This window comes from Sminthopsis crassicaudata, chromosome 1 (assembly GCF_048593235.1).
Source record: "Sminthopsis crassicaudata isolate SCR6 chromosome 1, ASM4859323v1, whole genome shotgun sequence".
NCBI lineage: Eukaryota > Metazoa > Chordata > Mammalia > Dasyuromorphia > Dasyuridae > Sminthopsis > Sminthopsis crassicaudata.
This window is the reverse complement of record NC_133617.1, coordinates 526,824,001-526,851,829: the sequence shown is the minus strand read 5'-3', so window position 1 is coordinate 526,851,829 and position 27,829 is coordinate 526,824,001. Positions and strand designations below refer to the sequence as shown.

Genomic DNA, 27,829 nt, shown 5'->3' with positions numbered 1-27,829 from the left:
GAATAATTCAATTTAGTAAACATTTATCAAAGCACTTATTTCAGTAAAACACTCTTAGACTTTGAGAATGCCATGACAAATGAAAAAGTCATCAAGACATTGTAGATAGAATTGTAAAAATAAAACTTAAAGAAACAATTGTGCTATATAGTTTTAGGCACTAACAGCTGAGCATAAAGACAGACTTGTTGGAGCTGGTACCGGACATAAATTTTATAATATATTACCTTATTATTCTAAGAGGCAAAGGTAAATAGGAAATACCTTCAGGCCTATAGACAATTTATGTCCACACAGAAGTGAGAAACTTTTTGAGACATGGAAATAATAAGTAGGCCTGTTTGGCTAGTGTGTGGACTGTGGGAAGGGGAATGTGCAGTCGATGTAAAAACATGGGCTTTAAATGCCAAACACAGACAACTGATTTATATCTCAACCAGTAGGGAATCACTGAAGATTTTAGAACTGAGCAATGGCCTCATAAATGCTTTGGGAAGATTAATTTAGCATTTGTGTAGAAAACGGATTCCAGAGGAGACAAAGTACGTAGATGTAGATATGAACTCTTAAAAACTTGTTGAATTTGTATAATTTAGTGTTTGAAGGTCTGGGCTTCCACAAGACTATATTTAGGATTCTTAGACTGTACCTAGTAGACATACTTCCCAAGTTACCAGCAAGCTACTTAGCATTGAGAACATGGACCAATATGCCCAAATGCCCTCCAATTGAACTTGAGGCAAAAATAATAATACCCCAGTTAAGTGATTAGGGCCTAAACGAGGGTGAGTGAAATGAGAGGATTGGGGGGAGTTATATAGGTGAAGTTGAAAAATTAGATTTGAATAATGGAGTGAGGTAAAGATGACTTTGGGTTTCTAAATCTGGGTAATTGATAGGGCTAGAAGAAATGAGTAAGCTTAGAAGAAGGCTTATAGGAGCAGATAAGTTCCATTTTAGTTAACTTGTTTGAAACATAGGATGTTGAGTGTGCAATTGGCAGTGTGGAATATGAGTTCAGAAAAAATATTAGGGAGTTTTATGGGCGAGAAAACCCCAGGAATCCAGAAGATTATCAAAGAAGAGAGAATGGGGCCTAGGCTAGTATTGGATAAATTCAAATTGGCAAATTCACATTATGTGGAAGATGGATGATCCAGTTAGGTGGACTGAGTCTGGTAGAAGAATTTGGAGGGGAAAGTATCAGAAGTCAACGGGAGAGAAATGGAATTCTTTAAGCAAAAATTAGATGACCCTCTTTTTGAAGATGTGATTCTTGTTCAGATAGTCATTTGCAGAGATTGCCAGTAATCTTGGAGAATGAAGTGGTATTAAGAGTAGTCAAAAGCCAGATTGCTAGAACTTGGTTGAGAAGAGAGTGGAAGGTGAAGAAGCAGAAAAAATGTAGATGACCAAGTTTGTCTATGAAAGAAAATCTATTGAGATGTGTAGGGAAGCTTGGAGGTATGTCAGGGTTAGGTGAATTTTTTAAAGGATGGGGAAGACATTTATAGATAGGGAAAAAGAAAACAGCAGGGTTGGCAGATAAAGATTCAGAGAGACGAAGCAGTGAGGAAAGAAGAGATAGAAGGGGAAAGGAGAATTATTTATGATGAGGGAAAACTGGTTAAAACTCATGGAGGAGGTAGTAAATTATGGGCAATGTGGATTTTACATATCATTTTTTTATATTCTATTGCCTGTGCTACACATAGTAATCCTGACCAAGAAATAAAATGAAACTAATCATGCATGATTTGTTCCTGGTAGAATTTAGCTAATATTGATCATAGCTTCTCTTTCAAGATGCTCATGAACCATTTAATAATTCCTTTTAGAACTTTGCCAGAAATCAATGCCAATAGGTTCAAGAATCTAATTTTTTTATACAGAAGTTCAAGAAATTTGATCATTTCTCAGTTTTTCTTGGTTATAATTTCTCAGAAATGGCAACTTAACAAGAATTTTTTGTTTTCAGAGATGTAATTCAAATTCCAAGTCAGGTGATTTGGATTCATTTAATTAAGTTGTGTGTAAAGTGCTTTGTAAACCTTAAAATACTAATAAACTTTTCTTCTTAGCATTTTCTAAAAATTTCATTATGTGACTCACTTTAATCATTCTGACATCTTTATTGTTCTATTCCATGTTTTGTGTTCATCCCCACTCCAATCCTTTTTGATATTTTGCTTTTCGGTTTTCTTTATTTGTAATCAATTAACTAGCATTTATTTAAGTTCCTGCTATATGTCAAGTGTTCCAAAAGCTGGTGTTACACTGATAAAAATGCAATTCTGCCCTCAAACAATTTATCAAAAAATTATTACACAAATACAGAAGAGGACAGTAAGAACAAAATGGTGTCAGGTGAAACTTCAAAGTGGGATATGAACTGATGTCATGCTCAAAAGACTCTCTTGAAAGGGCTCAAAAAGGATCTTAAAAGAAAAATGGGGAAAAGAAATGATCTATGTAGGAGAATTATGAAAATTTTTTTGGGAAAAGCCAATAGCTTGGAAAAGAAAGCACAGAAATTGATCAAAGAAAACTCTTTAAAAAGTAGAATTGGTAAAATAGAAAAAATTAACAAAACAACTTTAGAAGTAGAATTCTTAGCCTAGTCCAAATGAAGTTTTTACTATACCATCTGATAGATGGGATTTGAGGTATCAACAGATATGAAAAAAAAAGAGAGGAAACCAATTTGGCATGGCTGGCACAAGAGAATAAAAATAAAGTGGGAATGTCTTTAATAGCATTAAATGCCGTGTGGAGGTTAAAGTGAGTATTGAGAAAAATTCTTTGAATGAATGAGGACATAAGTACCTTCAAGATGTTGACTGGCAAGAACTAGAAGGACCCTGAGAGATTATTACAATTTCCCATTTTATAAAGAGGAAAATGAGAACCAGAGACATTTGGTTTTTTGTCCAAGATGACATAAGTACTTACTAGCAGAGTTGAGAGTCAAATCCAGACTTCTGACTCAGAATCTTGGCTCTTTTTGCATTCTGATTAATTTCTATAAAATGGCTTGGTGGTTTACCAAGATAAAGAAATAGAAGCCATCTATGCAGGTTACTAGTTCATGCAATATAAATAAAAGTTTATTTTCATGTAGGAAAATACTCTAGACCAAAGTTGGTCTACTTGGTCAGATCTTTTCAGAAATCTGTGGATAAAGAAGGTAGTTTGCATTCTTTGATCTTAGAAATGAGGATGTGGGAGCTGTCCAACAGAAATCAGTGACACAAATTCATACTGAAACTCAAAGATGTGAAGTTACTGAGTTTTCTGATTTGTCCAGAAAAAGAAGGTATCCAAGATTGTGGAAGTTCAATGGATGTGAAGACTGAAGAAAGTAGGGCTATTTAATCTAAAGAAGTGGTTTGGAGTGGGTGGTGTGGAAGACATGGAATGTCTCTTCAATTCTGTCAGTCAGAAAATGAATTAAAATGGCTCTGCTTGGTCATCCAGGATATTGAGCTAGGATCAATAGTGAAAATTTTAAAGAGGGAATTTTGGTTTTGGTGTAAGGAAAAACTAAGTCATTGTACTATCTAAAAGCCAAAGTAGTTGTCTTGGGCAATAATGACAAAAGACACTGTAGGGAACGGCTCTATGATCACAACACTGAAAAAAAGGGCATAGACACAAAAGTGAAGATTTTCAAGGTAAAACTAGGTGACTGCTTATTGGGTGTGTTGAAGAGAAATTTCTTTTTCAGGTATAAATTTAACAAAATGTATTATGAAGGTCCCTTTTAATTTAGGGATGTGTCTAAGAAGTAAGAAAATAATTCATATTTAGACATACATATTAAGTCAATGGTCATTTAATTGTTGAGATTCGGTTTAGACTAGATAGTACTCATCAACGAAAGTTGCATACCCATTGATACCTTTGTATCAAAAATTAAAGAATAATCACAAATGTTATTCCTAGGCACTTTTTATGTAGTTTTGAGTCAAGTATATGTATGGGGAGACAGGGAGGTTCCTCACTGTTTGTTCTCTTTAAGATAGCAGAAATGTAGGTGAAAGTAACATACTCCTGTTTAGCAGAAGTGAAACTATGATAATTATTTGATTGTTTCTTCAATTGTGAGTTTCTTTGTTTAATCTTCACAGTTTGAATTCACTTGGCATAGGCTCCCCCTGTAGGCCAGCCAATAAGTTTTTAACAGCAATCACTGACATAGTGTTCGGGTTGCAAAGGTAGCACTTCCAATATGTGGTAGAATCACTGCAAAGGAAAGAGAGGGTGATCAGAAAATGGCAGGAAGAAAGGGCATAATATTTTAACATTTACACAGAATTCAATGAATAAAGTTTCTGGCTAGTAAAATGAGGGTTGTGACAACTATACTTGGTCTATACTGATCATGGCCTCACATTATGTTAACAAATGCAGTTTGAAGAAATGGACTAATCTTTGAGTTGTTATATTTTCAAGTCTCAAATTCTCAATACAAGTTGATGGTTTTTGCCAAAGGGATGTCAAAAAGTTCAATGCAATTAGATTGCTTATGGAAAATTATGCTTTTGGAACACATTACAACTCATTTTAAAGGACCGATTCAAAGGTAGTGTCAAATATGCTTCTAGCAAACAACATACATATGAAGATGATACTTAATAATAAATAGCTGCTATTTAAGGCAGTGGCCCTAAATGACAAAATAATTATATTTATACAGCACTTTAAATTTTCAGAATGCTTTTTTATGTATATTTTTTGGAACATATTTAAACCTATATTTAATGGTATACTTCTTCATATTGTAAGCCACTGATCCACTGAATATCAGTTAACTGGAGGCAAGATTTTTTTTGTCTTATGGGAAAAGAGGTAATACTTTCACCAACAGTTTAGCTGACAATTCCAGGAACTTAAATACAACAAGATTTAGTGATCATAAGAAAAAGAAAAAAAGTAAAACACAACCTTCATGAAATTTACAATTGTTTATCATTAAGGTAAAACGTTAATTGTAAAGGGCTAGAATTGAGCAGATGTACTTAACCTAGACGCAAGGTAACCTAGCACTTAGGGCTAATTACCAATTGGACAATTCTCTATTAACATATCCTTGGAGAATGACCCTCCCCAACTATTCTGTGCTGGCTCCATTGGTGGGTGTGGACAAAGAAGGAAAAGAGAGAGAGGGAGAGGGGAGAGTAGGACCGGGCAGGATCATTCTTGGAAAGTGGAGAGAGAGGAAGGAGGTGTGGAGATTCCTATATATATCTATATATATCTATATATCCTATATTCCTGACTGCCACCCCAAAAGACCAAGAATAAAGACTTTTGCTTATCCTGACTCAGGCTGATTCTAAGATATCCAGTGTACTTACATGGGCACAAGAGTTAATGATAAACAATTTTAAATATCACTAAGGTCCTGTTTTTACCTTCAGAGGTCATGGCAGTTTTTCTATATCTCAAAGTGGCCATTATCAGGACTGAGAAGATGGAACCAAGCCCTGTGGCCAAACCGTTATAAGATTCATAGATAATTCCTGATTACTACTTGATATCATTATCACTATCACTAAAAAATTTCTCTTAATCTGATAATGTCCCATATTGATCTTACTCAGAAAGTTATTTGAAAGTATTAAAAACTTCAGGACACAAAGCATTATATTTTCTAAATAAAGCCCCATCAGTTATTCTACTAAAAATGTAGGTTAAAAAAAAATCTCTTCTCACCAGTGGGTATATAGTTAGTTATAAGGTTGTGAAGTTTTAAAGAAGAATTTTTAAGTCATTTCTCCTCTTGGAGATCCTATTCCAGGTAGCTTCCATATGATGCAAAAAAAACCAAACCAAAACAAAAGCAAAAAAAAAAAACAAAAAAAAACAACTTGTTTCTAGCTTTATGAGTAATGATTTGGCTCCACTAATTAAAGAAAATCCTTGAGATAGATGTCTCTCTAGACTCTTTAGAGAATCCAGGTTTATTGCTTATTGCTTTGAGAGACAAAGATTTATTCTTTTTTTTTTTTTTTTTAATTCATTTTTCCAAATTATCCCCTCCCTCCCTCCACTCCCTCCCCCCGATGGCAGGTAATCCCATACATTTTACATGTGTCACAATATAACCTAGATGCAATATATGTGTGTAAATACCATTTTCTTGTTGCACATTAATTATTAGCTTCCGAAGGTGTAAGTAACCTGGGTAGATAGACAGTAGTGCTAACAATTTACATTCACTTCCCAGTGTTCCTTCTCTGGGTGTAGTTATTTCTATCCATCATTGATCAACTGGAAGTGAGTTGGATCTTTTTATGTTGAAGATTTCCACTTCCATCAGAATACATCCTAATACAGTATTGTTGTTGAAGTGTATAGTGATCTTCTGGTTCTGCTCATTTCACTCAGCAACAGTTGATTTAAGTCTCTCCAAGCCTCTCTGTATTCCTCCTGCTGGTCATTTCTTACAGAGCAATAATATTCCATAACCTTCATATACCACAATTTACCCAACCATTCTCCAAATGATGGACATCCATTCATCTTCCAGTTTCTAGCTACAACAAAAAGAGCTGCCACAAACATTTTGGCACATACAGGTCCCTTTCCACTCTTTAGTATTTCTTTGGGATATAAGCCCAATAACAGCAATGCTGGGTCAAAGGGTATGCACAGTTTGACAACTTTTGGGGCATAGTTCCAAATTGCTCTCCAGAATGGTTGGATTCTTTCACAACTCCACCAACAATGTATCAGTGTCCCCAGTTTTCCCACATCCCCTCCAACATTCATCATTATTTGTTCCTGTCATCTTAGCCAATCTGACAGGTGTGTAGTGGTATCTCAGAGTTCTCTTAATTTGCATTTCTCTGATCAGTAGTGATTTGGAACACTCTTTCATATGAGTGGAAATAGTTTCAATTTCATCATCTGAGAATTGTCTGTTCATATCCCTTGACCATTTATCAATTGGAGAATGGTTTGGTTTCCTAAAAATCAGGGTCAGTTCTCTATATATTTTGGAAATGAGACCTGACAAAGGTTTATTCTTGCCCAACCCGTAGAGTAAGCAATCTCCTCAGTGATTCCACAATGGTCTGAGTTTCCAGAAACTAAAATTATGCCTACTTTTAGGTTCTGTTATGAGGAATAAATTTCTGTTTAAAGAAATAGCTTTTGTCAGAGTTAAAAATAGTCTCAAAACTTGAATTTTTCTAGTCTTTTTAAATTAAAGGCAAAACATAACTTTACATTTTAAAAACTTTAAAAAATTGACTAATTTTTCTTTTTTTAAAACACCAGTTACAATCTGGAATTATGCCCAAAAAGTTATCAAACTGTGCATACCCTTTGACCCAGCAGCGCTACTACTGGGATTATATCCCAAAGAAATACTAAAGAGCAGAAAGAGACATATATGTGCCAAAATGTTTGTGGCAGCTCTTTTTGTTGTAGCTAGAAACTGGAAGATGAATGGATGTCCATCAGTTGGAGAATGGTTGGGTAAATTGTGGTATATGAAGGTTATGGAATATTATTGCTCTGTAAGAAATGACCAGCAGGAGGAATATAGAGAGGCCTGGAGAGACTTAAATCAACTGATGCTGAGTGAAATGAGCAGAACCAGAAGATCACTGTACACTTCAACAACAATACTGTATGAGGATGTATTCTGATGGAAGTGGAAATCTTCAACATAAAGAAGATCCAACTCACTTCCAGTTGATCAATGATGGACAGAGGTAGCTACACCCAGAGAAGGAACACTGGGAGGGGAATGAAAATTGTTAGCACTAATATCTGTCTGCCCAGGTTGCATATACCTTCGGATTCTAATGTTTATTGTGCAACAAGAAAATGATATTCGCACACATGTATTGTACCTAGACTATATTGTAACACATGTAAAATGTATGGTATTGCCTGTCGTCGGGGGGAGGGAATAGAGGGAAGGGGGGTAATTTGGAAAAATGAATACAAGGGATAATATTATAAAATAAATAAATATATATATATATATATATATATATATATATATATATAATAAAAAAAAAAAAAAAAAAAAAACCACCAGTTACTTTCCCATTTCCTTAAGCAAAACTGGCCAACAAAATGACTTAATTTGATATAATATATATTATTCTATCCTATAGTCCCTTCCCCACTTCTTGACTTTGAAGATTAAAATGTAAGCTTATGCTTTAAAACTAAATTCTTACCACAATTCTTCAGCGAAAGGAGAGGATGGTTTGTGGGCAATGGTTCAGGGCTTGTGACATCTAGCCCAGCTGCTGCAATCTGGCCATTACTCAAAGCCTCATAGAGGTCCTCCTGGTTCACCACATCTCCTCTGGGAACCACATTAGAATGATACTTTGATATATTGTCCAAGAAAGAATTCAACAGCCTCTCAAATTTTGTTAAAAAGCAAAACAAAACCCAAAAATAACAAAAAAGCACAGTCAAACAACAAATGTACAACCCCCTCTTCCCTAAAAAAACAAACTACCTCAATGTGAGAAGTCCATGCTTAGTATAACATTGAATTGTCTAGCTTATGAAAAAAAATTTACATCAGTAACACAGAGCTATTTACATAAGGATTCAGTTTACCTTCTACTCTCAATTAAAATTTTAATATATGGGGCAAGTCCATTAGTTGCTCATTTAAGCCACATCAAAATTGTTCAGAGTGAAAAAGTCCTCATAAAACTATCTTTATCAATGAATCACTAAGTATTTAGGGATTGAAAAGAGTACATAATTTCCACAAATTCATCCTGCTTAGATCTAACTCTCTCTAAGATATATGTATTAATGAAACAGCTCAGTGAATTGTCCCTATAAGTACAGTAGAGCATAGTTTAGACAATAGGTTTATTGTCAATGGATGAACATTTAGCAGTCTTTCTGTATGTTAAAGTGACCATTATCAGGACTGGCTAAGAGAAAATTCATAAATTATTCCTGGATGAATGCAGCAGAATACTATTTTCACTACCAATGAAAAATATATCTCAACTTAATAATGTCCTGAAAGTATTAAAAACTTCAGAGTACAAGACACCACATTTCAGGTTTGCAAAAGCATTTATACACCCCCCCCCACATATGTATATGTACATATATACATAGTTTCTATTGATATGTGTGTTTGTGTGTGAAGATATATATATATATATATAAAATTTCTGTTGATTCTCTCTCGCTCACAGAAACCGTATGAATTAGGGGCTATTAACGTCTTTCTTTTCACACAGGATAAATCTCAGGCTGTTATGAGACTTGACTAAAGTCACATAGCTACTAAGTGTTTGAGGAGAGATTCAAATCCAGGTGGTTTTCTTACTCTAGGCCCACCACTCCATTTTCTGTAATACAAAATAATTGGCAAAGTTTTCTCCAAAGGTATGTCCTGTTCATTTCTGCTGAGACCCACTCAATTATGCAAATTATGCAAAAATCCTACAATTAAGGCTTCTTCCTCCCAGGAAATATGATATAGTTTCCAGTTGAGATTTAACTTTTTTTTTTTAGAATCAAACAGAAACTATGGTTTTCATTTTATTCCTGATTTTCTTTTTAGTTTGATTCAATGAAAGAAACATATGTTCAAATAGGGGTATCAGTAACACTGAAAATGTGAAATCCAAATTAGAAAAACATAAAAAAAAAAAAAAACTACACCAAGTTTGTAGCTTTACCTGCTTATGTTGACAAATACAGCCGTTTTCTTCATTTTCTGAAAGAAGTCCTTGTTGCAGAGCTTCTTGGTTTCAGGGGTTAAAGCACAAGAAACCACAATAAAATCCGACTGAGCTGCCAGCTGCTCAACAGACACTTAAGGGAAGAATGAGAGTGGGAGAGGAGGGATGGATCAGTAGTTTAGTTACAACAGGTAAAAGAGCGAAATCTCTCCCAAAGGAATAGGAACCAAGACTTTGATGCACTTATCTCTCCAATCAAAAAGCTTCTTGGAGGAGCCTGGTTTTTAGAATTCAAATAATTATACCAATCCTTGCAAATTAAAATTCATACAATTTCAAGGACATATGAGATGCAGTGAGGGAAATCCATTAAAAGAATCCGACTAGGGGTAACTAGGTAGTACTGTGAATATAGTCCCAGCTCTGGAATCAGGAAGCCCAGAGTTCAAATCCAGCCTCAGACACAGCTGACTGTGTGATCCTGGTCAAATCACCTAACCCTTAGTGTCTTAAAAAAAATAATAAATCAGATAAAAAGCAGGGTAATACGTGAGTCAGAATTCTGACACAACTCAATGTATAATAGAATACCAATAATATGACTTGAGTTTTAAAACATTATATTATTGGTATTCTATTATACTTTCATTTATTTTGTTCAGTATTTCCCAACTTCACTTTCATGTTTCAGGCTTCACATGGGAAAGTGGTCAGCTGCATATAGCTTGCAGACCACACATACAAAATCTTTGTTTTACATCCAAGTCAAAAAACACTTTTTAAAGTGTCACTTCTTGTATGCTCTTACTTTTTTTTTTTTTTTTAATTTTCATTGTTAGAAAAACGAAATCATTCCTGCAAATATGTTGGGGAGGATCTGGGTAAAATATCTATGAGCAAGTCATTTTTTTAAACCCATCAGAATGAATCCCAAACAACATCTCTGATCCCTATAGCAACTAAATTTCTTACACCTTTCCAATTTTCTTACACCTTACTGCCTAACATGTACTCTTCAATTCACTGAATCTAACTTGTTGTCTGTTCCTCAAACAATACACTGTCTCTCAGAAATGTCTTGGGGCATTATTACTCACTGTCCTCCTCCCAACTAGAAATTTCTCCCTCTTTATCTTTACCTCCTACTTTTATATGCTGCTAAAATCTCATTTTCTACAGGAAACCTTTCCCAACTCCTCTTAGTTGTTATTTGATGTCCTGTCTATTTTTATATATTTGCTTGTTACCTCTTCCATTAAACTATAAGTTTCCTAATTGTGGGAGCTGTCTTTTGCCTCTTTCTAAAAAAAATTTCCAGTGCTTAGCATATTTCCTGTTGAAGAAAAAGTGCTTAAGAAATATTGCTTGATTGATCTAGTTAATGCAAGAGAGAAGTTCATGTTCTTTCTTTTATGCCCCTAACTGTGGCTTTTCTTTGAACAGATTGCCTGGCCAAGTGCTGCTATTCTAGGTAAATGAAATTTCCTGATGACAGCCTAATGGGATATGGACAGAGTTATACAACTTATCAAATTCAAACTCTCAAAAATGTTAAGCATATCACTAAATTAAGAAACCAGGCTTGCAGATAATTTTGAAAAAATCAGCCAGCCCACAAGCAACCTTGGCTAAAAACAGATGGACAAACATACTATACTTATATTTATTTTAAGGCCTAGGCTAGCTCCAGGGAAAGACCTGCTAGTCTGTTTCACAGATAATAAGACTCTGAACAAAAGAATCTAAACTTGTTTACTGTATAACATGCATTAGTAGGTGGAGACTGATAAGAGCTAACTTTTGGTATTTGAATCATCTAGGGGATGAAGGATTTGGTCTTGGAAGTAGGAGGATTTGTAGCTTTGAAATGGCAATTGGAATTTATTTTGCTAAAGCATAGAGGGAAGATTGATATTTAAAAAATAATAGCTTTTTATCTTCAAAATACAAAGATAGTTTTAAACATTCACCTTTGCAAAATCTTGTGTTCCAAATTTTTCTGCTTCCCTTTCCCCTTCCCTAATCAGCAAGTAATCCAGCATACGTTAAAGATATACAATTCTTCTAAACATATTTCTAGAGGTAAGATATTTAGACAAGGAGACCAAAAAGTGAAGGATGTGTTGGAGAAACAAAGAGATATTAGATATTATGAAATAATAAGAATTTCAAGATGCCTTTGTGTTTAGAGGCTGAGATAATCAAATAATGTGAAATAAAGCACAGGAGAATTTGAAGTCAAAAAATCTGTGTTCAAATTTTGCCACTTGCTACTCCTGTATAACCTTAGGCAAATCACTCAGGTGCTCTGTGTCTCAATTTCCATTTTTGTAAAATTTTGTAAAAAGGAATGACAGGGAGTTGGGCCAAATCTATAAGATCCTATCTTGCTTTAACGTCTATTAATTTAATTATAATTTCATTTAACATTGATTAGCTTAGGTTCTTGGGCATAAAATGACCTAGAATTGAAATACTATCAGAAAAATTCAGTCCAAGATAATTCTTTTTGACTGATATTATCCAAAGTTCTCCATAATTAGACCAACTTTAACCAGAAAGACTCAAGTATAAATCCAGAATCAATGATAAGATCCTAAGCAAGTCACTTAACCTCTGCCTTAGTTTCATTATCTGTAAAATGGAGATAATTCCTTCTTCTAGGATTGTTATGAGTGAGGATCAAATAAAATAATTTTAAAGCACTAGCACAGTGCCTAGCACATAGTAAATGCTATTATAAATCTTAGTTATGATAATATATCATAATTATTAAAGTATTTACAAAAATAAATATAATTAGTTATAATATAATTACTAGAATAGTTTATTATTTTAATGTATCATTTCACAACATATTGATGATTCTAGATTTCCGGCCTCCTTCAAAACACAGTTTAGGGGCTATTTCCTACTCAAGATTTTTTCCAATTTGTTATTCAGTCAGCATTCTTTCCCACTTGAAATTAAATGGTATAATTTTGCATATACTTTGTATTTATCTACTTGTGGGTATCTGCAGGATTTATCATGACATAAATCAAAAACAACCTGAACAGCCTTTAAATGAATGCTAAACTTACCAAACTCTGCTTGGAACTCAGATGCCTCTAAGGGTTTGGGCTGACGTCCAGTATATACAAATTTCTGGACACCAAATGGTTTTAGGCGACGGGCAATAGCTTGGCCTGAAAATTAGAAAACAACATCCACGTCATTCTGTCCAATTCACCCCACATAAGGCTGCTGAGGTAGCAGTTATTTTTTACTATAGAATAGGGAACATTTGGTCGGTTCACCATTATTTAGCTCTTCATTAATTAGAGAAAGGAGATAGATTGATGCCTGAGACAAAAAGTGCTTTCTCCTGGTTAGTGTTGGTCATTTATTTTTTTCTACCAAAGCAAGCTCTAAATTCCTTTGGATAGAATCAGTTGCAGTTGAAAAAACAAGAGTTTGGAAAAGATTATATACAAATAGGTGCCACAGGATTACCATTATCTCTTCCACATCGCAACTTTTCCCATTGCAGTTTCAATATATTGTGGGTCAAAAAATTTTTTTAATTTAAATTTTTTAAAAATATGAGAATTTGGGGGGAGTTTTGTGGAAGCTGCAGATAACATGTAAAAGTCAACAAATAACCCAGAAAAAGTTTAGAAACTCAGAAATGCATAAAATATATGTATGATGTTGTATAATATTGACCCAAATTTCACAAGAGGGATCTATAAAACAGCTTGCAAAAGAAACAATTCAGATTTCTCTGGTGTAAAGAGAAGACCAAAACTTTTTTACTTAAAATTTCTAAATTAGAGGTGTTGTGCCCTATTGAAATGATGGGGTGCAAAGATTGAATCCCAAAATTACTACAAAGGCTCACTTAAAGCTCACTTGCATTCCATTTAAATTTAATAAAGGCTCACTCCGGTCAATGTCCATTCCTATGGATCACCTAACAACCAAGGATCTAATCTGTTACTGGAATCTTATTCACCCCATCAGAAGGGATAACACTATTTCAGCAAAAAGCATACATCAATTGAACTCCTGGTTTATGTACTGTGATAGTCAGAATGATACTTGCATTTGTATGGCACCCTCTATTTTCACAGAACATTTTTCCTATGGTACCGTTGGGAGTTATGGAGAAGCACATCATCTAGTACAGTGGCCTTCCTTTATAAATAAACAAAGATACAGGAGTGGGAGGTGGCTGTTTGGGGATGTCTGTGCATGAGCAAGATGGATTGGTTAGGTGAGTAGGTGACTTCCCTGAAACCCCATAGTAGTAAACCCCAGGTCTGGGATTCAAATCCAGATCATAAAAATCCAGGGTTATTTGTTTTCCCCATATTATAGATGAAAAAAAGTCATAGTTTGAACCCAAAGTTTATGATTCCAAGATTCCTGCATGTTTTCAAAATATCAAAAGGCAAATATAAGCCTTTGGTGGTAAATTTAAACTCTAGGCATGTATAGAATTCTTTGCTTTTCTATATTAGGACTAAATACTTTTTCCTTCCGATGACTTGCATTGCATTTTTTTTTTTAGTGTTTTTTGTTTGATTTTTTAAAAATCAGAAACAAAATAATGCAAAATTTTGATTACTTGGGTTGAATGAGCTGCTGCTGTTCTAAGTTCTCCATTTGCACTATCAGATAAAGGTTGATTTTACTAATTTCTATCTATTTATTCATTTTCTTGGAGGCAGCTGGGTGGCTCAGCATATTCACTGTGCATAATGTCAGGAAGACTCATCTTCCTAAACTGAAATCTGGCATCAGATACTAGCTGTGTGACCCTGGACGAGTCACTTAATCTCTTTACTCAGTTTTCTCATCTGTAAAATGACCTGGAGAAGGAATTCATTTCCAGTATCTTTACCAAGAAAACCCCAAATAATGTCACAAGGAGTCAGACATAACTAAAACCCAATGACGACAACATTTCAGAGAGTGTATAGTCCTTGATTCCAACCAATGTTATAAAAGGCAGAAAAGAGATGTTACCTATCCTTCCCAGCCCGATAATTCCAACTGTGCTGTTCGAGAGCTGGTAGCCACACATCCAGAGGGGCTTCCATGAAGTCCAACCACCACTGGAATAAAAAGAAAAGAAAAAAACTGAAAAACTATACCTCAAGTACATTATTCAATCATTTCAGCCATGTCTGACTCTCTGTGACCCCATTTGGGCTTTTCTTGGAGATACAGGACTGCCATTTCCTTCTCCAGATCATTTCACAGATCAGGAACCACAACCTGTATGTAGTCACACAGCCAGGATGTGTCTGAGAACAGATTTGAATTCAGGAACGTGAATCTTCCAGAATCATTCCATCAGTGAGTCATCCAGCTGCTCATAATAGGTTTATATTGTTAAATATTTTAAAATTTTATAAGTTTTAATGTCTAAAATGGTAAATCAGATATCAATAACCAATATAAACAAAAGTTCCTTAATACTTTTTCAGAGTGAAAAAGGATCCAAGACCTAAAGATTTCATGAACTCTGATAGAGAACAATTACTGATACCCTAAGTGAAAAGTCTATTTGAGAGGTTGCAAATGTTCCCATCACTGCTTATTTCCGAACCTGGAGTCAGGAAAACTCTTCTTCCTGAATTCAAATATGACCTCAAATTCTTCTAAGCTGTGTGATATGACTGAAACAACTTAACAACAACAACAACCAAAAAAAAAAACCCAATAAGAGTAGCATAAATAACATTTTATTTAAAATAACTATTTTTAAAAAAAATTTATTTTTATTTTCAGTTCCAAATTTTTTCCCTCACTCTACTTTTTCCCCATCCACTAAGAGGGCAAAAAATAGAATGCCCATTTAAAAAATATGAAATCATACAAATATGAAAAATATATTTAAAAAAAAAACAATTTGGTAAGGAAAGTGGCAATATTTCACATATTTCTGCAAATCTCTTTTTGATGTGTGGCCTAAAAGGAGGCAACTGGATTCTCATATCTGTTTCTGTGTTCTATCTACTGGGTTTCGATCAACAAATTAAGAGAATTTGGCCTCTCACAAATATGCAAATAGAAAAGGCAGGAGTATTTTCAAAGGCAAATAATATCCTAGTATTATTATGAAAATAGTTTTGAGGTCCATGAGGAACCCACTCATAGGAACTCAGGGGCACCGGGAAGCCTGTTGGCCATATTTTAAGACCCACTCATGTCATGTTTTAAGAACCTTTCAAGAGACAAAAGTGGGAGATGGATATGGAGCAACTTCATTTATTGAACACTCATAAGAAGTAAAGCAACATTTGAAGTAATACAGGGTTTCTGAAGCTTTGGTTCCAGGGTGATCAGTAACCTCAAAAATCTTACAAATTAGTTGGGGAGCTGACAAATACAAATGTAACATAATCACTCCATTTTTGAACAATGCTCTGCACACAGCAAGAGCTTAATAAATGTTTGTCAAGATGGACTGAAGGTAGAAGCAGTTCTTGCTTCTGGTTAATTGGATTGTCACTCTTCCTAAGTGGCAGGGTGGGCAGGATTCAGGAAGATGACTATAAATGAAGGGTAAAAAAATAATAATAGCTTTTGTTTAAATAGTTCTTTATGGTTTACAAAGCACTTCCTCCTTATGAGGTAGGTATTACAAGTATTATGTTTCTATTTTTTAGTTTAGGAAATTGAGGTTTGAGGTTCAAATCAGTTAATTCAAATCCAGCCTCAGATACTTCTAGCTGTGTGACCCAGGACAACCTTCAATTTGCTTCAGTTTCCTCATCTGTAAAACAAGCTGGTGAAGGAAATGGCAAACCACTCCAGTATCTTTTCCAAGAAAACCCCAAAAGAGGTCATGAAAAGTCAGACAAGACTAAAATCAACAGAACAACAATCATGCTAAATTGCTAGCTGTAGTCTACACTTTCAAGTTCCAAACACAGTTTTTACTTAATATACAGCATCATGAAAAGTTAGAAATTTCCATAATGTCTTTCCTGGGTTTGTGGTCGTCTCCTCCCTTTCAACCTGCCCATGAAAAGTTATGCATTAGTACTCATGAAGTGTAAATGAGATTCCACTCCTCTCATCTTTGGAGGAAAAGCCATGCACAGCTCAATTTATCTGCTTCAAAAAATTTATCTGCTTAAAATCCACTACTTAGTAATTCCATCACACATGTTCAGCTAATACAAAAGTCTTAGGAAGTCTTACTTTGTGACCTGATACTGACAGGGAAATAGAGCTCTAGGGCTATGATAAATGCATATATTCTGGTTAATAAAAAATTGCCTTTATATGTAATTGAAAAAAATATAATAATATTAAGTGAAAAAAAATTAGAAAAAGCAAGGAAATGCTTTCTACAGTAATGATAGAGGAAAGGATTTTTAATTAAATAAATGATGTAAACAGATCTTTTGGGGGGAAATGATGTAAATTGTGTCCCCTAAACCTTTGAGGTGAACCCTGAACCTGCCACACTTCTGGGGGAAGTTCCTGAGTCTCAAATTCCCCTCTGAAAGAAGACCACCCTTTAAGGAGTCCAGTTAAGTGGTCTCACTCAGTTGTGGTCACACTCTCTATTGAGTTGAAAATTAGTCTGGAACCACTCCCAGTAGCTCAAACTGCCTGTTAAATGATTTTATTCAATGGCAGATCTTAGCCTGAGAGTCCTTAATGGAGAAGCCCAAACTGCTCCCAGCATATAATCAAGGGTTGGTCAAACTGTCTCAAAAAGTCCTAAACAGGATTATGCTTGCTAAGGAAGCTGTCTTCCTAGCAAGCTGTCCTGCCAGGATTTTTTGCCCACTAAGAAGTCTGTCTTCCTAGCAACAAGCTGGCTTCTCAGTGCCCATAAATCCCTTTTGTCACAGATTTTGGGTTTGTGAATTCTTTTGCATAGGATCTGAAGCTCCAACCAGAGGGGATTTCCCACCCCAATTCTTGCACCTCATCAAAAGGATGACTAGAGAAAATAAAATGGACTCTTTTGATTATATAAAATTGAAAAAAAATTTCCATGAGCAAAATAAATGTAGACACAATTGAAAGGAGAAATAAATAAATGGGAAATAATCTTTGTAGCAAATTTATCTAATAAATGTCTAATGAGCAAAAAAAAAAAATCATACATTTTCAATTTTCCTCTTTAGTATTGTGGTTCAGTTCCTGAATTTTAATTCACAGCAATAGCACTGCACAGCAATAAAGTGTATTGAAATAAATGTGGTTTATTACAGCATTTAAAGTTACCACACATGTGTTAGTCAATGAAAAAAATTATAATATAAAAAGCCTCATGGTGAAAAAGTGAAAAAGATAGAGAAAGGGAAAAAGAAAAAGAGAGTGGGAAGGGAAGGGAGGTAAAATGTTAGGTGGCTTGGGGATGGCATTACAATAGCCCTTGTAGAATGTAAAATTAACCAGGTAAATTATCGATTGCTTTGAATCTTCCCAAGATATACACTCACTTCTTAACTTCCTCAATGGATTCGGGCAGCCGGCGACTGGTGGTCAGCAGTAAGGAAACTGCAAGCTCAGCTGTGGCATCCGTCAGGACATCTGGCGTGTAGCCCACACGGATCCCTCTAGGAAGGCAAGAGCTAAAGTTCCCATAACTGCCACAGACAATATTCCTTTACTTCTCAAGAATCCTTCTTAATCCTTCCCTTTTCCTAGTCAATCCTTCTGTCTGAACGATTAAGAATCTTCTTCTTTCCCCTTCAATAATTCCAACAACTTTTAACACCCCTTAGATAAGAACAAAAGGCAGCATTTACCGCTTTTTAATTTCATCTAGGTCAAGATGGTCAACTCCCACGGAGAGAGTGCTGATTACTTTGAGATTCTTCCCTGATAAATAGAAAGAAACCAAAACTTAGCTGTCTTGCTTTATAGAATTAAGATGTCTTAAACATTAATCCTGACAGTACCCACTGAGTATAGTAATAAATAATCTGACACAGCTTGCTTTCTCTTTAGGAAATGTGACCTTTGTCCTTGCCATTTTGGACCTGCTTCAGTTTTTTTTCTTGCCAAAAGATCTTCTTATTGGCATTCTGCTACACAAAAGCCTACATTGTGCAAGGCATAGTGCATACATAGTGTATTTAAAGGTAGAAAAGACATTAGAGGTCATTTAACCCAGTATTTCTTAAGCTGGGGTCTATATGTAGGCAATCATACATATATATGTATACATATACATGCATCTTTATTTCAGTGTGTTATAATTTATAAAATACATTAAATAATAAATATATATAATTATGATAAATATATATCTAAAATTATATATACATTTATATGTATACATATAAATAAAATTATATAATTTATAAAGTACTTCTTTCATGACAACTCAGCAAATTTACAGATCAGGAAATAAAGGCTCAGACTGTAGTCCATATTACACAGCTGGAGCTACAACTCAAAACTAATTTAAAGATTATATAGTAAGCTGGGTTTTTAAAAATATTTATTTAAGAATAAGTGTATTTTATTTTATGCATCTAAAAATATTCCAAGAGGGGATCCATAGGCTTCTTGGGACCACCAAAGGGTTACATGATCCAAAAAAGATTAAGAATTCCTGATTTCACCTGGTCTTCTCATTTTATAGAAAAGCAATATAAGGACAGGAGATAGTTTAAGTTTACAAGGTAGTAGTTTATATTTCTTTATTAATGAGTGCCCTCTAATAAAAAAGGCTATGGATGTCTGCTAACCCATTTAACCTTTAATCATCCTTTTCTATTTTGCAACAAAAGCCCATCTTGCCACTTTTGATCATGTATTTCCTCCCACGGAGTAGAATCTTTCTCCTTAGCATATTTCTATAGTTGATGTTATTCACTCCTCCTCCATCCTTCCTTCTCTCATGTCTTCCTCCTTACCTCCCTCCTTATAGGTGCAATTCAGGTGCCACCTCCTTGATGTCCCATGTCCCATCCCAACCAGCTGAAAGCAATTTCTCTTCCCCAAATGCACAGCAGGGGAACCCATTGCCTAGTCATTTTCCTTGCAGGCTGTATAGTAAAGAGTTATTTCTGAACAGATCTTGAGGGTAGGGAATGATTATTGATTATGTCTAATGCTCCCCCTGGCAGAAAGTAGGCATGTCGTTAGTTGGATTGAACTGAAAACTACATACATACATACATATATAAACAAACAAACAAATAAAATAAAATAAATAAAGCTTAGGAGCAGGCACCATTCCCAAAAAAATTACCATCTAGGATCCCAAACACACACACCTGCAGCATCCAGGAGTTTTCTGTCTATTTTGTCAGTCAAAAGACAAAGAATTCCATGTGCTCCAGCTGCGCCTTTCACCAGGTCCTCCTTCGGTATGGGCTCATCTGAGTCCCACCGTTTTATTTCAGAACTGAAATAAGAAGGGAGTTAGTGTATTTCCTACATGGCCATACAGGCTTCAAAAAATACCCAAGCACAGTGAACACAGAAGCTCACATTCATAAGGTACTCAGAAGTTTGCAAAGCATCAGAGATGCCCTATCTTACTTGATTCGCATAATTGTGACAGATGTGCTATCATCAATCCCATTTTGCAGATGTGGAAACTGATCCTCAGCATGGTTAAGTGACTTGGATTTAGCAAGGACCCATGTTAGTATTGCCATTTGATTGTGTCTGACTTTCTGTAACCCTATCCACAGGGTTTTCTTGGCAAAGATATAGAAAAGCTTGCTAATTTCTTCTTTAATATATTCCCATTTTATGAGGAATTTGAATTCAAAGTCAGACTCCAGGTGCTCTACTTACAGTACCGCCGAGTTGTACCAGAAGGGACTTAGATATAGTCTAAATCTGAAGTTGGGAAGTTAAAAAACGACCTCAGTGAGTTCCTTAACTTTTTTGGTTCAGCTTTTTTCATCTGTAAAATGGGGATAACAATACCATTTATCTCCAATGATCATTGTAAGGATCAATGAAATAAGATTTGTAAAGTGTTTAATGCTGACACATAATAAGTGCTTAATAAATGTTGACTAATTACAAAATGGGGATAATAGCACCTATCTCCCAGGATTGTCTTAAGAAACAAGATGTGTAAAGGGCACAATAACTAGCACATAGTAAATGCTATATAACTGTTGATTATTATTATAATTATCAATTAACCTCCTTCCCTCCCTTATTCTCTATATAAAGAAATAATTACTCAGAGAAGTTTTGTGATTTGTCCATTGTTACTATACATAAAGTCTGAAGCAACATTTAAACACCGATCTTACTGACTGCAAGTTCAGCACTCTTGTCCACTATGCTATGTTCTATTCTAGGAAAACCAAAACTGTTAAGAAATGATTAAATGTTCATGGTATATGAACCTAATGGAATATCCTGGTGCCAGCTGTACCAGATATGATGAAGAATGGGAAGATTTACATGAACTGATGCAGAGTGAAATAAGTGGAGATAAAAAAATACATACCACAAAGTTGATGGAAAATACAAGCACCACAAAACAATAACAATAATTTTTTTAAAAATAGAGGTTGCAAAATTATAAAGGACAAGGAGATATAAAAAAAAAAAACCCTTCCTAAACTCTTTGTAGAGAGAGGAATGGAAAGAGGATTTACAGGTATGGAACATTTCATCTACTTAACATTTTTTTTCAATGAATGAAAAATACATCTTCCTCATCTCTAAAATGAGAGAATAATAGCACTGACTTTTCAGAGTTGTATGAATAAAAACAAATATTGGAAATATTTGTAAAGTGTAGAGTGCTATTATTATTAATAAGTTTTACTTATGCTTTCTATTCTTTTCTTAAATTTTTCTTTGTTTTATTATATAGCATAGGTCTCTGGGAGGGGAAAGGATACTAGGGAAATTTTGGCCCTAATAACAAAAAAAATTTTTTTAAAATCTCAATAAATTATGTGACCAATGCAATGAGCATTTATTCATTGCCTAGTGACAAATGAATAATGAAGTACTTATGCCCAAGCAAAAAAATTCAGATGATTCTTAAAATACTGCATTTGAAAGCATTATTAATAATGTGCAATATTTAGCATTTATGGTAGGCTTCCATGAAAGGAACGCAATTTTAATCTAAGCCAAATTCTAATCTGTGAAGCAGATTAGAGAGTAAACTTTACAATCTATCTTCTATGAGGAAAGTATTTTGCCAACCATCACATGTCATAAAAAAATTAATGTAAATTTTAATGACAAGACTTGAGCATCTGGAAGGAAACAGTGAGCATCTACATGAAACACAGTGTAATACTGAGGAAAAAACTAGGCTTGGAGTTAGAAGAGATGTTTGAATTCTACTTTTGAGATTTATGAACCAAGTGACTATGGGCAAGACACTGAAGCTTTCTAATGCTCTATTTCCTCATTTGTAAAGTGATGGAAAATGCCATCTGTTTCCAGAGAGAGAACTATGGAGACTGAAGGTAGCCCAAAGGATAGTTTGCTTGTTTTCTTTCTCATGTTTTTTTTTTTTTCCTCTTTGGGTCTGATTTTTCTTGTACAACATGACAAATATGGAAATATGTTTAAAACAACTACACATATTTAACCTATATCAGATTGCTTTCTGTCTTGGGGAGAAGGGAAGTAAGGAAGAGAGGGAGAATATTTTGAAACACAATGTCTTACATAAATGAATGTTGAAAATTATTTTTACATGTATTTGGAAAAATAAAATAGTACTGAAAAATTTTTTAAAAAATGAAGGCCACTTAAAGGGTACAAATTGGAAATAGGGTATATAGTTCTAAGGTTAGGTCATTTGCTTGGGCAGGAGGACTTCGTACCCATGCAAGGATACCACATGTACCTGGTCATTGGTTTATACTTATCTTTAATATCTAAGGGGAGGCAAAGCAGAAAATCATATTTTCTGATCTCTAGCAGGTTCCTGAAGACTTAAAACTTGGTTGTTTCCAACCCCTATCTACATTTATAATAGAGGAAAGAATTCTATATCAGCCTTGGAAATTCCCCCCTTGGGGGAAATCAGAAGCAGACTTCAACTGAATTAGGAGAAGGAATTTGTGAAGATGACTTCAAAGTAATCATTCAGCTCAGAATCACAAATTTATTATGATTTTTATACAAGTATCATATGGAGGGAATCTTAAAAGACCAAGTTCATCCCCATCATCTTACAGATGAGAAAAATGAAATAAAAAAATTAAGTGATTTGTTCAGGTTTATTCAGCTATGAAATCTAAGGTAAGATTTCAATTTAGGTCTTCATCACTCCAAGTCAGGTGCAATACTACCTCTTTAATTTGCAAGGATTTGGACCTGTAAAGGTCAGAGATTGGAACATTTTAGAAAAACTGGGGAATATTTGAAACAGGACAATCTTTGGATACAGATTCTAGTTTCACTTTCTGTGACAGGTGGGAATCAGATTTGTATTCTAGTACTAACAAATTATGTGACCTTGAGGAAGTACTCAGTCAAGACTAAATGATCTCTAAAATTCTCACTTTCCTTCTAAAGCAGCTGAAGAAGTAAAATCTAGATTATCTTGACATAGTGCGGGACACTTTTGCAAGACTCGAAATAATTCCTTTTTCTTTCTAAGGACAGAAATGTCTGGGACAATTGGGTCACCCAAGTCCAAAAACAATCACATATAGAGGTCTCAATCACCAGTTTACCAGCATTTTGGGCAGAAGAGGATTTAAATTTCCCTGAGCTTGCCAACTATGGCTAAAAAACCTAAAGTCTAATGTGGACCCTCTTAATATCTCTCTCAAGTCAGACTGCTTTTTAACAAGAATGAACAAATGAAAACCATGTATTAGGTACTAATTATATGTCAAGCACTAAGCTAAATCCTAGTGATGCAAATACAAAAAGCAAGATAATCCCTGCAATCAGGAAATTTACATTCCAGTAAATCCTCACATATCTTTGGGAATTTTGGTTTCCAAAATCACAGGAGTGGTGGGTGTCTAAGGGAACAGGGGAGTCAACTGATAGATACTTCCTTTCCAGAGAAGCAATGCTAATATTGATTTGCTAATAATACAGCTTTGACAGCAAAGGGTTAGGGTAGTAGTGAGAACGGAATGTAGGTCTGGATCTGCAGCCAGCTAGGCTCAAGAGCTCAAGGTCTGGTCTCAGCAGCAGAGAACAAAGCAAGGAGATGGTAGAAGGTAGAGTCCACTTCAGGAAGATCTGAAACAGTGTCTGTGATTTGAGGATCAGAGCTCAAATTTAGACTCAAACACTTACTAGCTGTGTGACTCTGGACCAATTGTTGAGGGCGGTAGCCCCTTGATATTCCTTGTTTGATCTCCAACTTCCTTTGAGACTTGGACCTTTGATACAAGATCTTGTCAAAGTAGTTTGGGCTATCTGAGCTGGCCAGGGTTTTACAGCCCCCATTCTAATCTGCTCAGATAGACCAAATGGCATCAGGAAATTCCTTTTGGGAAGAGACTTCTGTCTGTCCCCAAAAGATAACAAGAGAATCCTTATTTACATCACTCTCAGGAACCTCCTTACATCACTGCATCTGAATGATTGTGCTCTTGTATAAAAGAGAGAACTCAAAAATCTACTCTTTGCAAAATTGGCCTTGTACCATGCAGCCATTTTGCCCACCGGCTCTCCTCCGGTGTTTCCATTCTAATCAATAAAGACTATGTTTCCATACAGCATTAAGTAGCAAATTCATTTGCTGCCGAACCAGCCCTTGGTTACTTTGGGGAAGAAAGGAGAGAGAGAAAAGGAACTGACCCATCTCTGTTTAGACCACAGTTTACTCCTCATCATTTACTCCTCATCACAATCATTTAATAAGTTTCCTCATTTGTAAGATGAGATGGTTCATACTTTGTAAGCTGTGGAGTGCTTTATAAAGGAAACTTAATGTTTTATTTTAAACCTGGTTCTTTGACATCCTTCTTGAGTCTCATGCAATAAGACTTAGGCAATTGACTGGTATTTTGTGCTTTGGAATGATAGAAACTCCTTTTCATTATATGAATTTCTCATGGTATAAATTCTAAACTCCAAATGTCTTTTATTTGGTCATTGAAATAAGTTTTGTTGTTGTTGTCTTGTACCTTCAACATGCCTCCTACAAAAATCAGCAAAAATTGTTATTGGTTATTTCTCTTTTTATTGGTCTGAATATATCATTCCGTTAAACTGAGATCTCACTGAAAATAAAAATGGATATAACACAAAAAATACACAAAATTATATCAAAAGACTTGTGATTTCTTAGCCATCCAAAGCAAATCTTAACCCTTCTATATATATTTAGTAGATAGGCTCAAAGCTTTCTGAAACTCAGTGACAGTTACCCTTTTCTGGTGTCAGATTCTGAATCTTTAAAGCCAGATTTTTAATGACTGTAAATCCCGCATTTTAGCCATGGCTTCTGAGAATAAAAGGCTAGGAGTAAAAGAAAAGGAAAGGAATTAAGTGTATATTAAGGACCTATTATATGCCAGATTTTATACCCTGGCATTTTATAAATGTTAACTCATTTGATGTACCTAAAATTATATTACATGTTTACTATAAACATTTAAAATTTATTTAGTTCAGTGTTTTATTCATTTTTATCATCGCTGCCCTCTGTTTTCATTATTTTTACTGGTAATTTTTTTTTTCCTTTTTTTTTTTTTTTTTTTGGAGAAGAGCAGGTTCCAATTTTTTCTAGTCAGATCGGGGGAGCTGGATACAGCTTGTATTGGGGCCAATAACACACTTAACTTACTATTTATCAGATGGGAAAAATAAAGGCTCAGAATGTCTATGTATTAGCTCATGTTTAAGCACATTAAAGCTTACAAAGCTTTTTTCATGACCTCATAAGGTGAGTAATAAGGTATTTTTTTCATGTAAGAATTATTATTACATTTTAATAAGGTATGACGAGCAGAATTGTGCAAACTAGACCTTCACTTTTCAGAAGATCATGAAAAACCAAGCTGACTTCACTGATCACCCATTATCCTATTTTCCTAGCTTTTTTTTTTTTTTTTTTTTTTTTGACCTCCATGAGTAAAATATTAACATTTTATATTGTGTCATTGATTACAGAGCAGGACATGAGGAGAGGGTAATCTCAAAAGAATAAAATCAGTTTTACTTTTTGCCCTTTTGTGAAGGTGATATTGGGCATAATGGATAGAGCACCAGGCCTGGAGTCAGGAGGACTAGAGCTTAAATCTGTCCTGAGACATTTATTTGATATGTGATCCTGGGCAAGTCACTTAACTCTGCCTCAGTTTCCTCCTCTGGAGGAAATGATAAACTGGAGAAGGATATGGTAAACCACTCCAAGACAATCCTAACTACAATCATGAAGAATGAGGTTTAACTGAAATAACTCAACAAAAACAAACAACATTAAGGTGATATTAGATTGTAGATTATGATCTGACATCCCCACATAAAAGAGATGTGAATTATGAGAAAAGAAAGAGCAGGCCAGTCACTTACATACTCTGAGCTTCCCATCCAGGAGAATATTATATTAGTATAGAACAGCAACAATAGCACTGATGTAGAGCTTTAAGGCTCTTCCTGTAGCTCTTTTGTTTCTCACAACAACCCTAGCAGCTGAGTGCTATTATTTAGCTAGCACAAAAACCAAGCAGAAAGCCCAACAAAAATACTTTGAGTGGGGGACCCAACCAACAAGTTGGTCCGAATGAGTTTTTGTAAAGAATAAATAATAATATTCAAAATACTTATTTTATTTTATATTATAAATTATAATATATACTATCCTGATTGAATAGAAACATATGCACATTTTTTCCTTCTACAGCCCTTTTTAAGAGGAAGAAAAATTTACAGCTAAACTATTTTTAAATGGTTTTCAAAATGCAACCAAAGAACACGAAATAATGTCAGATTGGGGCAAACTGTATAAAAGGATACTTAGCAGAAATCCTGTGTTCCAGAACTACCCAGTCTTGCCACCCTATTCCACTAGAACAGTAAAATAACTTCCCTTAGATTTGCAAGTCTTAGACATTAGAAATCGTAGGATCTTAAGACTAGGGATCTAAGAGCTGAGACTCCAGTGATCATAGAGTTCAACTCTTCCATTTTACAGATGAGGAAACTGAGGTTCAAGGTCAACTCAAGGACTCAGTAGCCATGTGACAGTCATCTGAGTTCTGCAAAATGAAAATGTGGGCTCGGGAGAGCTGTAGGGTCGCTTCCGGCCCTGACTTTCTCTGGGCTTGGGACTTTGGATCGAGACGCCAAATGCTGTATTTCCTAACCACCCCATGCTTCGGTGGCCTGGCTGGGGGCCCTTAGAGCAAGCCGCAGGCTCCGTGCTCGGAGAGTGAAGCCTTGCTGGAAGCAGCAGCTACAAGAAGTAGCAAACCCAAACAGGTGGGGGGCACTAGCCACTCGAGACCGTCCGGCCTGGAGGGGACAAGAGAGGGGCTACAAATACCAGCGCGGGCGGCTCTAAATACCCTTTGCTCCCCACCTCCTGTGCCCGCGGACTGCCTCATTGACCCAAATTTTATTCCTTTCCCTTCCCCCAAACGTCGGGCAATTCCTATACCACTGTCCAAGTAGTGGAGAAACGGGGTCACAGCCCTTCCTTCCCTCTTTCTCTTCCTGGGGAGCCCGGACCCTTTAAAGCAGAAAAACCAGCACCAAGGCTGTCACTTGGGTCTAGGGGAGATTGGCCGAGCTCCCGGGAAAGACCCCGCGCAAGCGGGGGGAAGGGGGACGGACCCACGTACAGTATGCGCCGGGTTCCGAGTGGGCACATGAGCGCTCTGGGTGCACGTCTTAAAGCACGCGAGCGGAGTGAGGGCTCAGGCTGAAAAGCGCTAGGGGAGAAGGCGGGGGTCCCGGGCGCCTGTCCCGGCTCGGGGAACTCGAGGAGAACCTGAGGAGGGACTCCGGAAGCCCGAGGCTCGCGCTAGGGCTGGGGGTCGGGGGCGCCCCTCTTACATTCCGGCCTGGTCCAGCAGGGCCTGCCCCTCAGGGGGGATCCTCCGAGTAATGAACACCTTCATTAGTCGCGCAGTTAGCCTCATCTCTCTGCGCCCTGGAGGAAGGCTTAAGAAGTGCGGTCTAGGGGGTGGACGGCAGGGCGGAGACGTAGTCCTTTCCGGGATGTGTTCACGCCCTCGGCCACGCCCGCT

The 27,829-nt window shown here is 35.8% G+C and overlaps 1 protein-coding gene across 1 annotated transcript; it reads right to left on the bottom strand.

Annotated features, from left to right (window-relative positions):
• Positions 1-3,819: 3,819 nt before the first annotated feature.
• Positions 3,820-27,829, bottom strand: GRHPR (glyoxylate and hydroxypyruvate reductase). Its single transcript, XM_074281781.1, has 9 exons — positions 27,636-27,829; positions 19,940-20,070; positions 18,461-18,533; positions 18,152-18,268; positions 14,706-14,794; positions 12,776-12,880; positions 9,690-9,825; positions 8,205-8,335; positions 3,820-4,245 (listed from the first exon to the last, which is right to left on the bottom strand). The coding sequence occupies exons 1-9, from the start codon at positions 27,719-27,721 to the stop codon at positions 4,190-4,192; spliced, it is 924 nt and encodes a 307-aa protein (XP_074137882.1). The 5' UTR covers positions 27,722-27,829; the 3' UTR covers positions 3,820-4,189.